Source organism: Miniopterus natalensis, chromosome 2 (assembly GCF_054644295.1).
Source record: "Miniopterus natalensis isolate mMinNat1 chromosome 2, mMinNat1.hap1, whole genome shotgun sequence".
NCBI lineage: Eukaryota > Metazoa > Chordata > Mammalia > Chiroptera > Miniopteridae > Miniopterus > Miniopterus natalensis.
This window is the reverse complement of record NC_142082.1, coordinates 52,363,941-52,384,177: the sequence shown is the minus strand read 5'-3', so window position 1 is coordinate 52,384,177 and position 20,237 is coordinate 52,363,941. Positions and strand designations below refer to the sequence as shown.

The following is a 20,237-nucleotide window of genomic DNA, read 5'->3' as shown; positions in this document are numbered from 1 at the left end:
TTTTAAAAAAGTCACTTTGGAGCTAAAAAGTTAGGTAATTATTATTATTTGTAAATCAATCAAAATTATATCTTTTTTTTTGTTAGATCGGCAAAAAGTATAATGAATTTTTTAGTGTGCCACAGAATTTTAGTAATTAGTTTGTGTGTGCTATGAGATGAAAAAAGTTGTAAATCCCTGGTTTAGCAATATCTCATCTGATGATCTAAGAACATGTGACCGCTCTTCAGGGAGAAATACCCAAGGCACCTTTTTATTTTTAAATAATGTTAGACCAGTAGATGCTATAATGTATTTTTGAGGTAAGGTATAATGCTGAATTCTTAATATGATTTTTTTTGTTTCCTCTTCTTATTTTTTTCTGTCATCTCAAACTTATTTTGTGATGGTGCCCTTTTAAAAATCAGCTTTATTCAGTACAGACATTTGTTAAGAATTTATTGTGAAATTGACATTCTCATCATCATTTTCTTTTTTCTCTCTGCAGTAGATTAGCACCTGATATTTTATTTTCCTATGAAATCTTAAAAAAACCACCATTCTTTTGTTATAGTTGTTTTGCCAGATATAAGAGAGGCAGTGAAGTTGACTAAGTTTCATTGTATACTAGAGGTCAGGAAGCCAGTAGTGTACTTGTATCAAGTATTCTCTGGTGTTCACACAATTGGACTTTTTTTGGCTTTATATACTCCTTGCTCATTGATATGATTTGTGATATCTACCTATTTATCTTTAAACTTCAGGCAACATTTTTGGTAAGTAGGATAAACTGTTGATCTTCTACCAAAATAATTTTCTATTAGAACTTAGATGCATCTCATTAAGAATCAAGTGCTATCAGTGAGTTTAACATATCAGTCAAGCCAACTTGTATGGGTTTGTTGAACTCCTGGCTTGTTATGTTCAGTCCCAAAGTAATGGACTTTGAAAAAAGTTTTGCTTAGTATGTAATAAAGTTTGGTAATTGATATAAATAAATTGGTATCTCTTCCTACCACATTCATGGGAAACCAACTTCATTCTTTTTTTTTTTAATCCTCACCTGAGGATATTTTTCCCATTGCTTTTCAGAGAGAGTGGAATGGGGGAGGGGGGAGAGAAACATTAATGTGAGAGAGACACATTGATTGGCTGCCTCCTGCATGTACCCCTACTGGGACTGGGGATCAAGCGTGCAACCAAGGTATGTGCCCTTGACTGGAATTGAACCCGAGACCCTTCAGTCTGCAGGCCGATGCTCTAACCACTGAGCAAACTGGCTAGGACACCTGCTTCATTCTTATGGAATATCAGTAATATTTGTACCTTGCCTTCCCTTTTATGTATTAGATAGACAGTACTTACATGTTGACTATTTCCCTACTAACGCTATATATTTTTTTCCTTCTTTTACCAGTTTCTCAAACAATTAGGTCTACATCCTAAATGGCAGTTTGTTGATGTATATGGAATGGATCCTGAACTCCTTAGCATGGTACCACGACCAGTGTGTGCAGTGTTACTTCTCTTCCCTATTACAGAAAAGGTAATTGTTAAGTAATTGTTTTCAGTAAATGCAAAGTCCTTTTTTACTATTCTATTAAAAATTACACTCTTGCCCGGCCTTGCATGGCTCAGCGGTTGAGCATCGACCTAGGATCCAGAAGATTGTGGTTCGATTCCAGGTCAGGGCACATGCCCGGGCTGAGGGCTCGATGCCCAGTTGGGGGTGTGCAGGAGGCAGCAGATCAATGACTCTCTCATCATTGATGTTTCTATCTCTCTTTCTCCCTCTCCCTCCCTCTGAAATCAATAAAGATATATTTTTTAAAAATTACACTCTTCTTTAAGAACAAATGACTCCCTTCTTGCATAAAAAGAAGAAAACTAGGCAGTGGGATACCTTAAAAATCTATTTTTATTGAAGAGATGATATTTAGATTTAGATTTTTAGATTGACAATAAAGCCCTGAGCTAGTCTTTTAAACTAGAGTAATTTTCTTCTTTTATAAAATTTGGTTAGTTTGCCTCAACTGTGGTTTGATGTGACATTTAATCACATTTTGATGTATATACTTTATTGTTTTAAAGAAATTCTTACTGATTTTGAGAGAGAAACACTGATGTGTGAGAGTGAAACACTGATTGACTGCCTCCTGCATGCCCCCTACCAGGGATCAAGCTGACAACCCAGGCATGTACCCTAACCGGAAATCAAACCAGCAACCTTTTAGTGTGCGGGACGTCACCCAACCAACTGAGCCACACCGACCAGGGCTTGATGTGTATACTTTAGAAATGTTAAGTACTAGAATAATCTTAAATCTGTCATAGAAAATGTGTGAATAAAGAATATAGTCAAATGTTCAATATATAAAATACATTAAAAATATGTATATATAAAAAGAAATCTTTGCGCTTTTTTTAAGGAGGTAGGTGTAACTAATGCCATGGGTTACATTATTTTCAGGATAAACTTGATTTGGGTGGAAACACTAAGATTAAATACAGTTTAATTGGCAGATTTAGGGTGTGTTGGGATTATAAACTATCATTAGATTTCTATTTAAATTCAAATCACCTAATTTCAGGCCTTTCTTCCAGAATGATGTCATGTAGTTATTATGGAGCCAGATGTTTAAGTTCATTTTAATATAGCTTATAAATCCCAATCTTTCTGATTTTTACTTTTAAACTTAGAAACAATAGGATGAACTTGGTAGTTGTAAAAAATAAGGTAAGCCCTACCCAGTTTGGCTCTGTGGTTAGAGCATTGGCCCTCGCCCCAGGTTCGATTCTGGCCAAGAGCACGTACCTCGGTTGCAGGCTTGATCCCCGGTCTTGGTTGGGGTACGTGTGGAAGGCAACCAATCGATATGTCTTGTTCACATTGATGTTTCTCTTTCTCTCTCTCTCTCTCTCTCTCTCTTCCTTCCTCTCTCTGAAAACCAGTGGAAAAAATATCCCTGGATGAGAATTAAAATAATAATAATAATAAAGTAAAGTAAATGTTTGGGAAGATGTGTGAGAAATGAAATGCTGATGACTTGATATATACATACTCAAGTCATCTTATTTTTCAGTAATAAAAGGAGCTGTGTCTCACAGAAATTAAGAATTAGGCTTTGCTCAGTTGTAGAAATTTCTGGATAATTTTCTCCTTACCAAAACTAATTAACCTCAGTTCAAGATAAAATAAAAAATACTGAAATATTTCTCTCTCATAGTTAAGGGTACTACAAAATGAATTAATTAAAGAAGGGATATTTCTTCATATTTGCTGTTTGTAATATTCACAGAAATTTAGAGTTAGAAATTTCTTGTGATTATCCAGTATTAACTGAACTCCTATTTTTAGTGATGAGGTTGTGATTACTCTGAAATTTGAGGAAGAGGTAGGACGAACACTTAAGTTTATACTCTTCTATGCCAGTGTTACTTTCTCTTTTTTTGATTACTAAAATAAGCCAATAAATAGCTATCTCAGGACCCCAATTGTAAGGAACAGGAAAAAATGGAAGAAAAAAAAATCAGCTGTTTAAAGGCTTTCTTAGTTGGTGTGACACAAATATGAGTCTATGGTCTAAATTGGAAATTTTCCAAACCATTTATTTTTATGATTTTTTTTTTTAAGAACAAGTGGGATTTGATCTCCTTTATTTAGTGGGTCATCAGTATTAAAAAGGGCATGTTATGCCCTAGCCGGTTTCGCTCAGTGGTTAGAGCATCAGCCCAAGGGCTGAAGGATCTCAGGCTCGATTCTAGTCAAGGGTACGCATCTCCATTGCAGGCTCCATCCCCGTGGTGCGTGTGGGAGGCAGCCAATCTATGTGTCTCTCTCATATCCATGTTTTTCTCTCTTTCTCCCCTTTTCACTCTCTTGCTCTAAAAAAAAGAGCATGTTATCCTTATGAATAGGATTTCATTTAGTGGATCATTATTACTAAAAAAAAAAAGCTCATTGTTTCTATTGCTAGAAAGAACACAATTCTAAAGTATTTCTATAAATTATTTATAGATACTACCCAAAGAAAAGTATCTATAAATAACTTGTAGAAATACTTACATAAGTAGAGAATATAGTGGCATCTGCCACTTTTTCATGTCTCTTACATTTGTTAGGTTCCCCATTGCAGCTCATAAGTGACATATTAAAGCTACTCAAAGGATATCTAGTGGATGTTTTAAGAGATACAGTGTTTTGGTTTTCTGTGTTCTAATTCAGGAACTGACTATGTAGGTGCAAATGGCTTAAGCATACTAATACCAAAAGAACTGTCATGTTTGTTTGTTGTTTTGTTTATTCATTTATTTTGTTTTTTAGATTCCATATATGTGAAATCATATGGTATTTGTCTTTCTCTGACTGGCTTATTTCACTTAGCATAATAACCTCTAGGTCCATCCATGCTGTCACAAATGGTAATATTTCATTCTTTTTTATGGCTAAATATTCCATTGTATATATGTATAGTGAGTGGTACCTCGGTTTTTGAACGTCTCCGTTAACAAATATTTCAGTTTACGAATGCCGTAAATCCGGAAGTCAATGCTTCGGTTTTCCAACACGTCTCGGAAGTCGAACTTGCCACATGGCTTCTGCTGAGTGCAAGATCCTGAGGCCTAGCTGTCGGCTGGTGATCCCTCGGTTTTTGAATGTTTCAGAACTTGAACGGTCTTCCGGAATGGATTACATTAGAAAATGGGGGTCCACTGTACCACAACTTTTCTATACAATCATCTATTGATGGGGACTTGAGTTGCTTCCATATCTTGGCTATTGTAAATAACACTGCAATGAACATAGGGGTGCATATATTCTTTTGAATTAGTGTTTTGGTTTTCTTCGGGTATATACCCAGAAGTGGAAACTCTGGGTCATAAGACAGTTCCATTTTTAATTTTTTGAAGACCTTCCATACTGTTAAGTAGCTACACCAGTCTGCAATTCCATCAACAATGCACAAGGGTTCCCTTTTTTCCACATCCTCACCAACACTTGTTTGTTGATTTGTTGATGGTAGCCATTCTGACAGGTGTGAGGTGATATATCATTGTGGTTTTAATTTTCATCTCTCTGAAGATTAGTTACTTTGAGCAACTTTTCATATGTCTGTTGGCCATCTGTATGTCCTCTTTGAAGAAGTGTCTATTCAGGTCCTCTGCTCATTTTTTAATTAGATTGTTTGTTTTTGAGTTGTATGAATTTTTTACAACTTTTGGATATCAGCCCCCTATTGTATGTGTCATTGGTGAATATGTTCTCCCATTCAGTAGGTTGTCTTTTCCTTTTGTTGATGGACTCCTTTGCTGTGCAAAAACTTTTTAGTTTGATGTAGACAATACAAAAATAAAACTGTACTTCTGAAAGAGGCCGTTGGCCAGATTTGGCCTGCAGGTTGTAGTTTGTTGACACTCTATTGGAATCTGAAAATTGTAAGAAAAATACAGACAAAACAATAAAATCATCTTTCTACTCTCCCCCTCCTGCTTCTCCTCACTCATTTTTAACCTCTATTATTTTTAACCTCTTTTTAAGTAACTTGTCAGAGTTGCACAGCTAATAATGGCAAAGCCAGAAAGTGAACACTGGTAGTCCTATGTAGAGCTCACACTTTTGACATTCAGCATTACACCATATTGTTTTTACAACCAGTTATTAGAGACAATGATTGTTATGAGTATTGTTTGGTTATATAGTGTGAATTTTGTTATTATAGTATTATTTAACAGTATAGAAATGTAAAAATAGAAAGTAAAAATCATTTAGTAATCTCTGATCCCAGAGATAAACTGTTGTTTTGTTTTTTTTTAAATATGTCTTTATTGATTTCTGAGAGAGGAAGGGAGAGGGAGAGGGATAGAAACATCAGTGATGGAGAGCCATTGATCGGCTGCTTCTTGCGTGTCCCCTACTGGGGATTGAGCCTGAATCCAGGGCATGTGCCCTGACTGGGAATCGAACCACCATCTCCTGGATCCTAGGTTGTTGCTCAACTGTTGAGCCACGCCGGCTGGGCAACTCTGTTAAGTTTTTGTATATCCTTTCAGATTTTTCAATGCATATTAAATATTTTAATATTATTTTCATATTTCTACTACTGACTTTTTCTTTAATAGTATGAAGTATTCAGAACAGAAGAGGAGGAAAAAATAAAATCTCAGGGACAAGATGTTACATCATCAGTATATTTCATGAAGCAAACAATCAGCAATGCCTGTGGAACTATTGGACTGATCCATGCTATTGCCAACAATAAAGACAAGATGCATTTTGGTAAATAATTTTTCATTAGTGCTGTTTTCACCTCTTAAGGTACAAATTAACTTATTGAGCACTAGGTGGTGCTCTCGTTCTTTCTTTCAGAGAATTGCATAGAGTATTTTCCTTCTTTCATTTATAATGGGATGTATATACTGTTAGAAGAACTATTAATCCTCATTCTTTTATATTGTTGATAAATGGAGTTTTAAGAAACAAACAACTTAAGCCCTGTCATTTATCCCAATATTCTTATATTCTTAATTTACCAGTAAAAGGGTTTTACCTGAAAAATAGGCAGCATGCTTCTAGTATTTTCATATACCAGTCTCTTTGAGATATCAAGCCTTTTCAGTTTTATCTTCTTTAATATTCCCAGAATCTGGATCAACCTTGAAAAAATTCCTGGAGGAGTCTGTGTCAATGAGCCCTGAAGAACGAGCCAGATACCTGGAGAACTATGACGTCGGTACCTTCTATCTGTCTTGGTTTCATATGTGGGCAAAGTTTTGTGGGATTCTAGATTCGGTTTAGGGGTTTGTTTTGAAACTGTAGTTTTAAACAGTTATGGATTTTCCATATCTATTAAAAAGGCATTTTGTATGTTTCAGCTAACAGTACTGAAATATCTGTAAATGTTGATAACTTACCACTTTTCTATGTCCAGAGCTGAATGAGAGAAAAAAAGCAGTTTGATTTAAAAATTTATAACATATTTTATGATAAACTATTTCTTACCATTCCCTCCCTATAATAAATATATGCCAGGTAATACCCTGTGTATCTTTTGCGGGGAATTTGGAATAAAGTTGAAGACCAATGGAAAACACAAAGGTTTAAACGTAGATGTTAGACTATACTCTAGCTCTTTTATCAACATAATATTTTTGCATGTGTGAAGACAGAGGCCACATAATCTAGTTTTAAATGATTGTACTATTTCATAGAATTTTCATAGAATGGTATTTAAATTTTATTATTTTTGAAATCTATTTTTAAAGGCATTTCACCTTTTTTAAAATTTATTTTTCAATTATACTTGACGTAGAATATTATATTAAGCTTTTTATCTTTTAGTAACATTAAGTAAATTGTAAGTTCTTTGAAATTAGAAGCAGTGTAGTGTGTGTATACTCAACTAGAACGATGCTTTATGCAGAGTTTGTTCCTAGTAAAGTCATTGATTTGATTATGTTGTTTTAATACTTTATTTTAAATTGTTTTTTCTTTAAAAAAAACCTGCAGAGCTCATAAAACATCTTTATTTCACATAAAAGTAAGATAACACAGAAGTCATCAGTAATCTCACCAATGAGAGGTGCCCACCATTAATATTTTTTGTAGGGAGTATATGTATATACACAATGTTTTAAAACGAATATTTGATCACAGTGTAATATTGTTTTATAACTTGCTTTTTTCACTTAACTTATCACAAACGTAATACATACCAGTAAGTATATATTTGACATCATCATTTAGTGGCTGCATAGCTTTCCATTGTGTAGTAGTTTATTTAACCAATAAATTATTGTCATAAATTTAATATTTTTTCCTCTTTTTCACTGTTTAAAAAAGCACAACAAGGTATATCATTGTAGCTAAATCTTTGCAAATATCTGTAATTATATATACTTATATACAATTATATGTAAATATATAAACTTCTAGAAGAGAAATTGCTGGATCAAACAGTTTGCATGTTTTTAAGGCTTTGATAATTATTGCCAGTTGCCTTGCATTGAGGTTATACTTTCACCTGTAATTTACTACTTTGCTTATTTCTCTTCATCTTTGCTAATAGTAGGTATTATAAGAGCATTTTTTTAAGTTCAGGAAACTAAACTCTCTAGCTTCTGATAAATGCATGCTTTTGCTCCACATTTCTAAACTGCTGACTGAAGCTGCATGATTAAGCATAACTACAGCCAGAGCTGCAGAGGAGCATGCAACGTGGAGAAACATGGGCTAAGCTTCGGTCTCTATCATGAGATGCTTACTTTATTCTAGTCTCAGTTGAATAAAGTGTTAAATGTTAGTTCTGCCCAGCCAATGTGGCTCATTTGACTGAGCGTGGTCCCATGTACGAAAAGGTCACCTGGTTGGATCCTCCATCAGGGCACATGCCCAGGTTGTGGCCTCAATCCCCAATAGGGGGCGTGCAGGAGGCAGTTGATTGACTGATGTTTCTATCTCCCTCTCCTTTCCTCTCTTAAAAACACACACACGTTAGTTCTAACAAGTTAAATGAGTCCCACTTACACGTGGAAATTACAGTTAATTCAATAGTCAGTATCCAAAGTCTTCAGAGATTTGTGGGTTGAAAACTACAGCAATTCATTTAGTTACTCAGAATTCATCCTTAAATATTTCAAATTAAACTTTTCCTATATTTCCTCCAATTTGTTGTTTTGTCAGTGTTTTAGATGTTAAAATTTAGTATTGTTGTTTTCATGTAAAAAGTAAGATATAGTCACTTTTTTCCTATTAATACCTTGTATTCCTATTACAGGCTATTCGAGTTACTCATGAGACCAGTGCCCATGAAGGTCAGACTGAGGTATTCACATTTTTCAAAACTTTTCTTGCTATGTGTAAATTTAACTACAATGTTATTATATAACATATAGTTTTAGAAAATTACTTAGACTTCTTTTTTTTCCTTTGAAAGGATTTGCTTATGTAAAAAGTATCATGAAGTAGCACAGAACATGTTTTGACAAATTGTTAATAGGCATGTTGGTATCGACCATCTCAATTTGTCTAATTATTTAGATAGATTGCAGATTGTGTGTTGTTTGCTTTGGGTAACGGATGGACTGTGACTTCCCTATCACAGTGATTTTCAACCCTTTTCATCTCATGGCACATATAAACTAAGTACTAAAATTGTGTGTCAGACCAATATATTATTATATTTTTTGTTGATCTGACAAAAAAAAAAGCAGGTATAATTTTAATTCATTTACACCAGACAGCTATCGTTGTGTTGACTGTTGTCATTTTTTTATTTGATAGTCTAAGGGAAAAGAGATCGATACCCCTACAAAATGGGTATTGCATGTTTTAAAAATTCTTGTGGCACACCACTGTGCTGCTGCACACTATTTGAAAATCGCTGCCCCATCAGATTCCTTTGACTTGCAAGTATTTTGAGAAAAATAGTAGTACAGATAGATAACCTGTATGATTTTTAGGAGTCTGTCACACCCAGCTTCTAGCAAAAAGCTGCATCATTCTCTTTGCTCAGTAAATCTGTTCTGGGGCAATGTGATGATCTTCACCATCTTTACTCTGTTGGCTAGTTCTTCAGCTGGGTTGCCTCGCCTATCCTTTTCTCACACCTTTATTTTTATTCTATTGGTTTTCTTCCTTCCTTCCATCTCTTCTTTTTCTTTCCTCCAAACCTCACTTTCCCACTTTTGGGAAGGTATTTCGATCAAAGCGAATAGGATTTAATTAGTTGTTTGGTGTATTTATAACACGCTTAAGTGTTAACACTAGAAAATTATAGATATTTTTCTTTTTTATTCCATGTGTGACTCGAAACCATACTTTTTAATGTACAAAGCTGACATTGCCTTTATGGGTGTTTTTTTTTGTTTTTGTTTTTTAAATATATCTTTATTGATTTCAGAGAGAAGAAAGGAGAGGGAGAGAGAGAGAGGTAGAAACATCAATGATGAGAAAGTCATTGATAGAGCCTGCAACCCGGGCATGTGCCCTGACCGGGAATCGAACCCCTATCGCCTGGATCCTAGGTCTACGCTCAGCTGCTGAGCCACGCCTGACCAGGCACCTTTATGTTTTAACAGTACTTTTTAAATACCTGGCTTTAAAATAGTGAACTTAAATATTCTCACTATCTTCAAAAATTTTTTTAAGAAGAAAATTATTTGATACTATGGTATGACAACAGTTTTTATAGATCAAAGTGGGTAACTGTGAATGTTTGTAAGAAAACCATTTAGGAATTTAAACATTAATCCTTCCTAATCATATTATACCTTCTTGGTTACTTCTGCTTTCAGAAATCTGGACTTTTGGTGTTTTTGACTTTACACACACACACACACACACACACACACACCAACCCACCCACCTCCCCACTCACCCACCCCCCCACTCATCCACCCTAAGTAGCTCCAGATTGGAAATTAATGTGTTTTGGGGTTTTTTTTTGTTTGTTTGTTTTTTAAATGTATCTTTATTGATTTCAGAGAGAGGAAGTGGGGGGGAGAGAAAGAGAGAGAAACATCAATGATGAGAGAGTCATTGATAGAGCCTGCAACCCGGGCATGTGCCCTGACTGGGAATCGAACCCCGATCGCCTGGATCCTAGGTCGAAGCTCAACCGCTGAGCCACGCCCTGCCGGGCTGCTGTGTTTTTTGAATTACTTTATATGTTCCTGGCATGCTCTTAATCTTCACTGCTTTGCTTTTTTGTTTTAAATTTTTTTTGTTAAAATTAACGATGGTGATGATGATCAGCATGAGATTTGTAAAGTGTGAAAACAATTATTTGTAATAAAGGAACCAGTTGCTTTAATACATGTTTGCTTTTTAAAAAGTGTCTCTGAGATACTTCTGTTGGCACCTTTTCATTGCTTTATCCAAATGATGGCTGTAATGCCTCATTTCAGATAATGTACACATCTTTTTTCCAGATTTAAACTTCATTTTTTTTCTAAACATTGATGCCTACTAGACATTACCTGAATGACCACCAGTATTTTAGAGTGCACATATTCTTGTGTGAGTTTGTCTTGTGTCTTAAACATTTTCTTCCCTGTTTTTCTTTTCCTGTTTCTTATAATAGTTCTCCTATACATTTTCTCCACTATTACTAATGTAATTTAAATTTGTTTAACTTCTTGCCTGGAAGAACAGCTGCTTATGTAGATTCTCAGTCTTCAGTGTTTTTTTCTAATTCTCATTCATTTTTACCCAGTTGTGCTGGATTATCATTGCCGAAATGTAACCTGAGTCATTTGGTTACTGAAATTTTTCTAGGGGTTCTCTAAGTGCATAGAAGGCAGTGATTCTCAAGGTGAGGTGGAGGTAGAAGTTAGGATATTCTGGATGGGTTTTTCAAATTGTATTCCCATAAGAATTAATCTCTTCTGCTCATTTCTCATCTCCTATAGTTTAGAATCACTGCTAGAATGAGCCGTGTTTTTTATCTATATTATAACTCTAAAGTGTATGGGGGTAAAAAAAAAAGCATTTGCGAACCATTACCCAAGCATGTGTAATAATATTCAGCCTCTTTAGCCTAGGTGTATACAAGGTTTTCTTAACCCTTGTCCTTCTAATTTTTCAACATTGTTTTTTCTCTTTAAATATTTTTCTCTAGCCATCCCTCACTTTATTGTTGCTGTGTGTTTTGCTTCTTGCAGTTCCCTGCTTCGAAAAATACTCTTTCTCAATCTCTGTTCCCCCTACTTCTACCCTCCTTCAAGATTGGGCTTAAATACTACTTTCTTCATGAAGCAATCCATCCCTTCTGTGGACTTTCATACAATTCCTACTATTTGCATTTTAACTATTTTCATATTCTTTTTCATTTATTTAAGATCTATCTGTCTGTCTATCTATCATCTATCTGTTTGTTTATATTAATCATCCAAGGATATATTTACTGATTTTAGAGGTAGAGGAAGGGGGAGAGAGAGGAACATCAATGTGAAAGAGAAACATTGATCAGTTGCCTCCCAACCTGCTATCAAACCCGAAACCTAGGTATGTGCCCTGACTAGGAATTGAACCCGAAACCTTTTGGTGTACAGGACTATGCTCAAACCAACTGAGCCACCCGGCCAGGGCAAGATGTTTATTTTTTTCACATTTTAACAGCTCTGAAGTTAGGATGTGTCTTATAGTTGATGTCATATTTACTTGGTGGTGTTCCCTTATGTTATCATTTTATAACATTAATGTATAATTTATGTTATAAAATGGTACATCTTATAACCAGTGATACCTTAGTTTTGATGAAATGTGGTATCATATCACCCTTTCTGTGGCTCTTGGACCTAGGATTGGTGTCTGATTCATTTGTATCCAACATCATTCTTTGCACATTTATGAATTCACCAGAATTAGCTCAGAACTACCCTTAGTGGTTGTAAGAATACAAAAAAATAAAGGCTAAATCTTGGTTTTCTGTAGGCCCCTGAGTAAACAAAACATATTCATTACCATTGTTTCTCAACAGGGCACTATTAACATTTAGGGAAATTTTCAATTCTTTGTTGTGCGGGGCCGTTTTGTGCATTCTAGAGTGGAATGTAGATTATTATATTCTAGTCACTATATAGTATTTTAGTGACTCACAGTCATTGAGAGAACAAAAACCCATACCATACATTTCCAAATCCAGCTAAAACTCCTACGGCAGGGACTATTTTTGTGATCATCTTATTTCTGGTTTATCTACCATCTAGGGGCATAAATCTTTGATGTATTATTATCTCCTTTGCCCTCTGTATTTCTAGCACACTGGTTTTGTCATTTCCCATAAACATCTAGGTTTTTCCCATTTGTTTTTATTTACTTGGGCCACCATAACAAAACATCCCTGACTTGGTGACTTAACAACAGAAATTTTTCTCACAGGTCTGGAGGCTAGAAGTCAGTATTAAGGTGCCATCAGGGTTGGTTTCTGGTGAGGCCTCTCTTCCTGACTTATGGACAGGTGCCATTTCACTGTGTCGGCACCTGCCTTTCTTCTCTGTCCATGGAGAGAGAGAGAAAAAGGTCTCTTTTCTTATGACACCAATGCTGTCAGGTTAGGGCCTCATCCTTCTGCTCTCATTTAACCTTAATTACCTCCTTAAAAGCCTTCTCTCCAGATACAGTCATACTGGGGGCTAGGGTTTCAACATGTGAATTTTGGGATAACACAGTACAGTCTACACCACCATCTTTGTGCTTTCTAACGACCCAGTGATTGTCTGGATATTCCTTCCTCTTTGCGTAGTCAGCACCTTCTCATCCTTTAGGTCTCACCTTCAAAGCAATTTTCAAAGAGGCTTTCTTTCATTACTGTTAGGTATATCCACTACTGTGAATTTATTTTGTTATAAATCCTGTTTGTTTTCTTTCTGACACTTTTAAATAATATATAATTTTCTTCTATTCTTTGTCTTATTCTGTTTATTTACTAGAATATGAGTCCCATGAGGGCATAGGCCATGTTTTGTTGTTCATCTGACACCTTAGCACAGTGCTTAGCATATATCAACATTTATGAGAAATTACATAGTATAAAAGTAAGGAGCACAGGGTGTTGGTTTGTATACTGACTCCACTGCTTAGTAGCTTAGGCAAGATACTTTCCTCAGCATAAAATGAACATAATAGCATCTACTTATGGGATTACTGTGAAGAGTAATGAGTTAATCGTATAAAATACTTGGAATGGTGCCTGGCATACAGTGGGCCTTCAGTAAAAATTAAGTGGTAATTTTATTCTACTAGGCATTCAGAAAAATGGGTATGAATGGTAGAGGGTGAAACTGAAGTAAAAGGGTAAAGTCACATCGTGGTGGCTAGAGTTTTATAGACAGTAGGGAACCGCCAGAGATGGTGTGTTTAGTGTTCAGCATATTGAGTTTAAGTGAGTTTATGGGTCATCTGTGTAGAAGTTGGATACAGAGTCTAAAGCTCTGGGGATATATCTGGTCTTTTGTATTTGGGTAATAGTTAGAACCTGGAGAATTCTACAGAGGGAGAATAGCAGTGGACTACAGTAAAACCCTGGGGCATGTAGGTGTTAAAGGAGTGGGCAGAGAAAGTGGAGCCGGTAATAACAGTGCATTAGCAATGGCAGTTGTCACTGGTCATTGATACTCTTGTCAGAACATTTCATGGGAGTGGAATAGGCAGGAGCCTTATTGTATTCAGAGATTTGTAGACTAAATGAGGCTATCAGTAAGTTGAGCCACCACAATACAGTAGTCTTTCAGGAGGATTTGCGGTAGTGTGCTGCTCAAGATGGGAAAGATAAAAGAACAACAATGGGATATGAGGAAATTAAATTATAAGTGTTTTTTAAATTATGAACAAAGATCATTGATAGAAGAATAGAAGCAATCATCAAGTCAAATGTGAAGATAAGGAAAAGAACCCAAAAGGATGTTTTATTTGCCTTCAGACTCTACTTGTACTTCATTGATACGTCTCTAAAAAGCTATTTCTAAAGTTTGTGATTTGTTTATGTTAATCTATGAGCCAACCCAGATATGAGTAGAGATCTCTTGATGATTTATTGTTTATTTGGCTTAAACAATTTTTTTTAAATCTTCTCAGGAACCTCCATGTAAATTTATAATAAAAAATAATAGAAACTGGCACCATTTTTTATTTCTGTTTTTAAATAAACATGCCAGTATGGAAAAGATAGCAAAAAGACACTTTTAGCACTTATATTTATTTACTTTGAATCTTTAAAAATTCATTTTTAAGGCAGTTGAGATCACACAATTTTGTGGGATTTTTTTCTTAGCGTTTTCTTGTTTCATCAAGACTTCTTCATAAATAATTTTTCATAGCTGTATACTCTCATGTGAATGAACCATAATTTTCTTTCTAATTCCCTTAACTTTTGATGTTTAGATTGTTCTCAGTTTTCCAAGTTAAAAATATAACTTCCTTGAATATCTTTGTTTATCTATATACTCATTCTAAGTTCTTTCTTTAATATAATTTCTTGTAGGTAGAATTACCATGAGCCAAAGAAATGAACATTTTTAAGATTCTTGTTACATAATATGAAATTGTCTTTCTTCCATTTGATCAACCAGGTAACCTGTTTGAGCACCTACTGTGCTAGGTACTGTGTTAGGAACTGTATGTACAAAATGAATAAGATGTAGTTTGTGTCTTCTCAGATCTCTTATTTCAGTGGAGATAGCCTCAAAAATAGACCTTGCCAGTGTTGAATTATATTTTTTAAATTTGGCTTGTTTAATAGAAGGAAGTATTATGTTTGATTGCTGATGCTCTTTCAAAGATCTTTTGTAAAAGTTTATGGAATGAATTAAATCATTAAATCATAATTTAATGAAATGTGTAGTCTATTTTGGTTAGTATTATCCTATAAGAGATGGATTATTTGACTATTGGGTAAGCAATATTCTGATTTCAAGTATGCGTTCATATTCAGTATAGGACAAAAGTAGATTTACAGTTGTGAATATGCAAAACAGTTTATTCATGTATTATTTACTAAATATAGTATTATTTTTCATATGAACAACTAGAAACCTACTTTTGCCCCACCCTGTATATGTATACACAATTAAAGATAAATTGTGTGTGTGTGTGTGTGTGTGTGTGTGTGTGTGTGTGTATTTAGTTGACTTTTTTTGGCCCAATCAATGCAAATTTTCAGCAGGGGAAAATATCAAGTTTCATCTTCATTAGAAGTGTTAAGTATGGTTTGCATGGCTTCATTTTTCTCTGAAGTACAGTTTTTAGTTATTTCAATTATGTTAGAATTACAAGGGGTTAAAATGCTCACGTTCTCATCCTTCTTCAAGGATTTATTTTTTCTTTGACTTTGGAAGAAACTGTGAAGGTATAATGTACAGTTTAAGTTCCTGATTATCTTGGAAGAATCAGGTGAAAACAGTAAATGGACTTTGAAGAAAGTATGCATTTTAAGCTGTATAGTACAAATTAGGATTAGTCCAGTTTTGTCAAGAAATCTAAAATTGCAACTTTATGATTTTTCTTCTTTTTCCCTATACTTTCCATACACCATTTTCATTATCTCATTCCAACAAAACTGAAGGTAAATCCTTTTTGGGCAACTTCATTCTTAAAATTGAGAAATGCTCTGGAACTTCTATCCTAGCTCCTTTTGCCTCTGTCTCTCTTTTATCTTTTTTTATTGTTGTCATTTCTTCGGCATATCATTCCTTGAATTCAGGTATGTTTAAAGAGAATGTGTGGAGTTGAATGGGAGAATTGAGTTTGAAAGAGGGAGTACAAATTAAGATTAGTTACAATGGGGAAAATATTGAAATGATTCTTTTAATTGCTCTCTTTCAAATCATTGACACCATGTCTGCATGTATGTAATCTACTGTCACTGAATAATGATGTATAAATAGATTAAATTGGTTGTTGAAAGGTTAAGAATGTAGTTACTATTTAGAAATACTTTGTTTTCCTTCCTTAGCAAATGTTTTATCTTAAAATGGATCAAAATAGTCTTATTTTATTTTTCATTCTTCATCTTCTTTTGTTTTTTTCTTTTTTTTCTTTTCCAATATCAGGGTTTTGAAAATGGAGATACTAAACTGTTATTATTTTAAAGGAAATTTCTTAGACTGAACTCATCAGTTTACTCTGATTAGATGTAACTCTTCCATCTAAAAATGTCTTCAGGGATAAAAATAGAGTCTGAGGTTGTGTTTGGGGATTGCGGGTTTTTCTGTTTGTTTTGCTTTAAACCACAACCTTCCAAAGCAGAGAGTTAGGATTTAAGATTTTTTTCATTTGTAGTAAATGAGAATTTTACTTGGGCCTACTCTCGGATTTAAAAAATAGTGTTTCTGGGACTTAGTTTGGCCAACTTAACTATGGTAAGCTTCAGTTTAATGTAATATGTAGAGAGATACAGGTCATTGTATTAACAGGGATTTCTGCGATGGAGAATTGCAAATGGAAGTGAGAAAACACAATTGTTAAACCATTAAGGGAAAAGTCAAGACTGTCTTGAAATCTGTGGGCATCTTGATTTATTAAGTGAGCAAAATGAAGAAATTTGCCATTATTCAGATTTTCCATGGAATATGTAGTGGTATTATGTGTATTTTGATATCTCGCCCATGTTTTGCTTTGACTTCTTTGCCAACTGAATGTGGATACTCTGTAGGAAAGTTTGCATCTTTTGCATGAATCAGGTTTTACTTTCCTTTTTTAAATTTGGACTTTAAGTTTTTCATAATGCAGTGTATGTATTGAAATTTACTTGAATCTACAGAAATTCATTTAGAATTAACTTACAATTTTTATTTTAAACTTTAATAGTTTTATATATGTGTGCATGTTCTCATACATCTGCACATACACATCCTCGTAAATGTATGCTTACACATTATAATTTTACTTCTTTTCATAGCATTTGGCCACTCTAGAGAAGTTCCTTTCCTTTCCGTGTCATTTTTTAGACTCAGTGGTATTTCTAACGTCTGAAAAGACATGCCACTGAAAGTACCATGGAAATAATTTAAATTTATCACAATCAAGTATATTATTTTATCAACAGGTCAGTAAAAGAATCATGATTTCTAGCGATCATCTAATAAGCTAAAGTTCTTTTAAAATGTCGAATTTTATCCTTTCCAGTGTTTTATTCTCATTCCTACCCTGTAAGTGAAAGAAGGTATAGTGAGCAAGCACACAGTGTTCTGCACTGGAGAGCCACAGATAGTGTAGGTACTCAAGCCAAAAGATTCTCGCCAGGAGCTACTTGGCATTGCTGGAAACATTGGGCATCATTTGGGGGTGCTACAGTGTCAGTCTTTACTACTCTTTAGTGTTATTTATGGGTGAATGCAATAGAAATTGAGGTGTTTTTCAGGGTTTTTTTCAAGTATTGTCATCATCTTAATTCTCACTGCTTTTGAAAGTCTTTTTGTCATATAATGATGTTACTGTTTACTGAATGCATCTTATGAGGTAGGAGCTATACTAAGCACTATATGTACCCTGCTGTAATCTTCTCAATTCCTTAAGATAGATATTACCCCATTTTATAGATTAGAAGACTAAAGGTTACTAACTTGTTTAAGGATACACAGCTAGTAAGTGCTGCCCATGCTCTCTCTTTTTTAATCTAATGGGAGTTCTTTTACAATTGTAAAGAAATTTATTTTTTTTTAAAAATATGTCTTTATTGATTTCAGAGAGAGGAAGGGAGAGGGAGAGAGAGAGATAGAAACATCACTGATGAGAGAGTCATTGATCAGCTACTTCCTGCACACCCCTTTCTGGGGATCGAGCCTGCAGCCCGGGCATGTGCCCTGACCAGGAATCAAACCTCGATCTCCTGGATCATAGGTTGATGCTCAACCACTGAGCAACACTGGCTGGGACTGCCCATGCTCTTAAGTCAACCAAATGTATAGATACATCAAAATGGCTACAACAAACAAAAATAAAATGAGTTAAATATTAGAACCAATGATTCTAAATTTTTATTTTAGTCATTAATTTTTACCTTTTATTTCAACAATTTTTTTAATTTAAAAGTTTTTGTCCTAAAAGCAGAGTTACACAGAGCTAAGAGTTTAATACAAATATGTAGTGAGTTACAAATGAATATTCAGGGTTACTTTTTATTTTTTAATTTTTTTACTAAAAACTTATACTAAATACTTTGTTTTTCATGGCCCTTAATATCTAAGCTAGCTCTTATTTGGTAGTTGATTTTTCCTTATTTTAAACATAAAATCTTACCCATAAACCAGCTACAGTCTTTTTGTAGTCAGGCTATGTATATTTTGGAAAACAGTAATTATTTTAAGTATCTACCAGCTAATGATCCTTTATGTTCATGAAATTACATGGTTATAATGCTAATTTTTTAGTAACAGGATACCCATTTAAATGTGAAAATATTTTGGATATAACCCTAAATCTGCTAACTTTATTTTAACATTTTAGAATAATTTAGATTTAAGCACTTACAGTTCCTACCAAACACTTGATTTCTTAATAAAGAAGTACTTTTAGGTGCCCTTTTTAAAAAGTGTGTATCATTTCTTTTTAGCCTTTATAGCATTTCTAATTCTTTGATTATTATTAGGTAGTTTAAAGAGTAATCTTGTCCTTTTTTTTTTTTTTTTAAACACACAGAGCCATGTACATTAACTGAAGGAAAAGTAAGTTGAGTTTTTAGACAGACACAGTCCCCCCACCTTTTTATTAAAGGTTTAACTTGTTTGTTTGTTTGTTTATTTTTAATCCTCACCTGAAGATATTTTTTCCATTGCTTTTTCAGAAAGAGTGGAAGGGAAAGAGAGAGATAGAGAGAGAAACATCAATGTGAGAGAGACACATCAATTGGTTGCCTCCTGCACGCACCCAGACTGGGGCCAGGGGTCGAGCCTGTAACTGAGGCTGGAATTGTACCTGAGACCCTTCAGTCCACAGGCCGATGCTTTAACCACTGAACCAAATCAGCTAGGGCTAATTCATTCATTTTTAGCCTTCATGGCATTTCTAATTTTGTATCACTGAAAAAAGTTGTTGACTCATTTTTACATATACAAAGTGACATGCACATCAGTGGTGAAGGAATAATTGGCCTTTTAGGACCCAGGTATTTTTTGTTTCTGCACTAATTATAAGTTTGAAAAATAGAAAGATTTAAATATGGTTGGGGAATACAGATAGAAATAGTAATAGATTTCCCTCTACGGATCAATTCAATTACTTGATTGTTGGTGGGTGGTTGGTTTTGTGTGTAATGAAAACACTGAAATTGGAGCCAGGAGCCATGGATTCTGCCTCTGACTTTGACAGTCACTAGTTCTATGGCTTTGGGCACGTCATCTAAATCCTTGTGCTGCTTTTAAAAACCAACAACAACACTGTCGTGATACTCATGGACTGAATCCACATAGCTCACTCTGTGTGTGTGTGTGTGTGTGTGTGTGTGTGTGTGTGTGTGTGTGTGTGTGTGTGTGTGTGTGTGTCTCTGTGTGTCTGTGTCTGTGTCTTCATTCTGAGAGGATTTAAATCAGAATCAGAATGCTTAAAAATCTCTTAAAAGAATGTATGTAGCTATTTCTTCCATGAAAAATAATATATTAAATTCCTCAGAGTTCTTTCTGAAGAGCAAAACACTTAATCTCCTTTTAAAATTCCTGGGATTTTAGGTTTTTCCAAACTATAATGAAGATACAGGTTTATATTACATGTAAAGTGGTGTATATGAAGTCACAGTGTACTGTTGCAATACCCCGACAGTAAGCAA

At 34.5% G+C, this 20,237-nt stretch overlaps 1 protein-coding gene across 2 annotated transcripts in view; it reads left to right on the top strand.

Annotated features, from left to right (window-relative positions):
• The first annotated feature begins 1,314 nt into the window (after nucleotides 1–1,314).
• Nucleotides 1,315–20,237, top strand: part of UCHL3 (ubiquitin C-terminal hydrolase L3) — a 37,939-nt gene continuing 19,016 nt past the window's right edge. Inside the window, exons 1-4 of one of the 2 annotated variants that reach the window (XM_016216466.2) lie at nucleotides 1,315–1,525; nucleotides 6,100–6,256; nucleotides 6,621–6,706; nucleotides 8,754–8,801. In XM_016216466.2, the coding sequence (XP_016071952.2) occupies nucleotides 1,451–1,525; nucleotides 6,100–6,256; nucleotides 6,621–6,706; nucleotides 8,754–8,801 (366 nt within the window). In that variant the 5' untranslated portion in view covers nucleotides 1,315–1,450. The remainder of the gene's footprint in view (nucleotides 1,526–6,099; nucleotides 6,257–6,620; nucleotides 6,707–8,753; nucleotides 8,802–20,237) is intronic. The other variant, XM_087814295.1, reaches the window with a different exon arrangement.